We start from the raw sequence: 1526 nt of genomic DNA on the forward strand, positions 1-1526 counted from the left end.
CCGGCCGTAGATTCAGGCAACCGCCACATGGTGTGCGACCGAGCAGCCGGGACCCATGCCCTCGGGCAACTGCCTGGCCGCTGGGGGCCTCGGCAGCAGCCTGCCGCTGTATTGCCAGCTGGACTTGCGCTTCTTCGACACCCCCCCCCGGCCCGGGCCCTGGCGCCTGCTGCTGACCCTCCACTCGCCGGATCTCACCTTGTGTGGCCCGGTGCAGCAGGTCATCAGCGTTCCGCCAGGCGCCGGGGCCGCCGACGGCCCGGCCTGGCGGACCACCATCTCGCTGGAGGTGCTCAATATGGCGGCCCTCATCACGGCCCACCCCAAGCCCAGCACCCACTCGCTGCCGGAGATCCGCCTCATTCCCCTGGGCCCGGAGGACAACGTGGTCACCGGCCGCAGTGCGGCCCTCCACTGTGCGGCCCTCCGCCATCCTCACAACCCGGAGATCACCGGTGCCACTGGGGCCCCGGCGGCGGCGGCCGCCGCCGCCGCCGCGGCCGCCGGTCGTGCCGGCCGGCGCGCTTGGAAGGGTGCCGCCGCCGGGGGCACGGCGGCCGGGCCGGCGGCCCCCTCGGGCCCCGGCGAATTTGGGCTGGTGCAGCCGCTCGATTGCTCGGTGGCTTTGCGCGTCGTCAACTCGCACATGACCGTGTCCTTCAGTTAAGACAGTTAATACACCCCACCTTCTGGCAGCTGTCCATCTGATTGCGGGCGAAGTCGCCCTGCCAGTGGCCGGCCTGCGGGCCGGCGACCGGGTGCCTTCTCTGCCAGTTCCATTTTTTTTTGTCATTTTTGTTGAGGGGTGTGAATGTCGGGCGGCGCGGAGGGGGGTGGGCGGAATGCTTCGCTGGATGCCACAGGGGGCCCGGCGGACGGGTCCGAGCCCACCGTCCTCGGCTCGGTGCATGGGTGGGGGTGGGGGTGTGTCTATGTGTGTGTGCGTGTGTGTGTGTGTGTATGTCTCTTTCACGGGCCCGCGGCGCCAGTCATCTCAAGGCCCGGGGTGATCGAGCAGGGCCGCGCGTCCCCCCTGATCCCGGCGGTGGCCCCCTGTACTCTTGGGCTCGCGCTCGGGCCTTCCCCGGAGGCCGGAGGGCGAGGGCCATCAGGGACACGGTCTGGGGCTTCTGCCCAGCCCCCGCTACCCTCCCCCCTTGTGGTGTCGGGCCCTTCTCCAAGACAGGGCATTCGGGTGATGGCCAATCGAACTGACGCGAGATGTCGAGGCGCGATCTCACGGGGGGCGGGATTCAGAGTCTGGGACGCCGACTTGTTATTATCGCCCCCCCCGGGTAGCCGGCGGCCGGGTACCAGCGGCCGGCCCGAGTGTCCCCGGCCCCTCATGGCAACCAGCCGCGCCAACTGCCCGCAGTGCGATCGACGGGAGCTCCGGCCCGACCCGTGGCCCCTCGCTGACCAAGCCCCGATGATGACTGCTGACTCGGCGGTCTAACCAATCTCGGCACAGAGCAGCGGATAGTGGGCGTGTTTGTGTGTGTGCGTGTGTGTGGGGGGGGGGGGGG

General features: G+C 70.1%; 1 protein-coding gene across 1 annotated transcript in view; it reads left to right on the top strand.

Moving 5' to 3' along the window:
* H696_04464 (hypothetical protein) overlaps positions 1-667 on the top strand; it is a gene marked incomplete at both ends in the record, with an annotated part of 8815 nt that extends 8148 nt beyond the window's left edge. Inside the window, one exon of the mRNA XM_009498340.1 lies at positions 11-667. Coding sequence (XP_009496615.1) covers positions 11-667 — 657 coding nt within the window. The remainder of the gene's footprint in view (positions 1-10) is intronic.
* Between the last annotated feature and the right edge of the window lie 859 nt (positions 668-1526).

Source organism: Fonticula alba (genome assembly GCF_000388065.1).
Source record: "Fonticula alba strain ATCC 38817 unplaced genomic scaffold supercont2.7, whole genome shotgun sequence".
In the NCBI taxonomy this organism is placed as follows: domain Eukaryota; order Rotosphaerida; family Fonticulaceae; genus Fonticula; species Fonticula alba.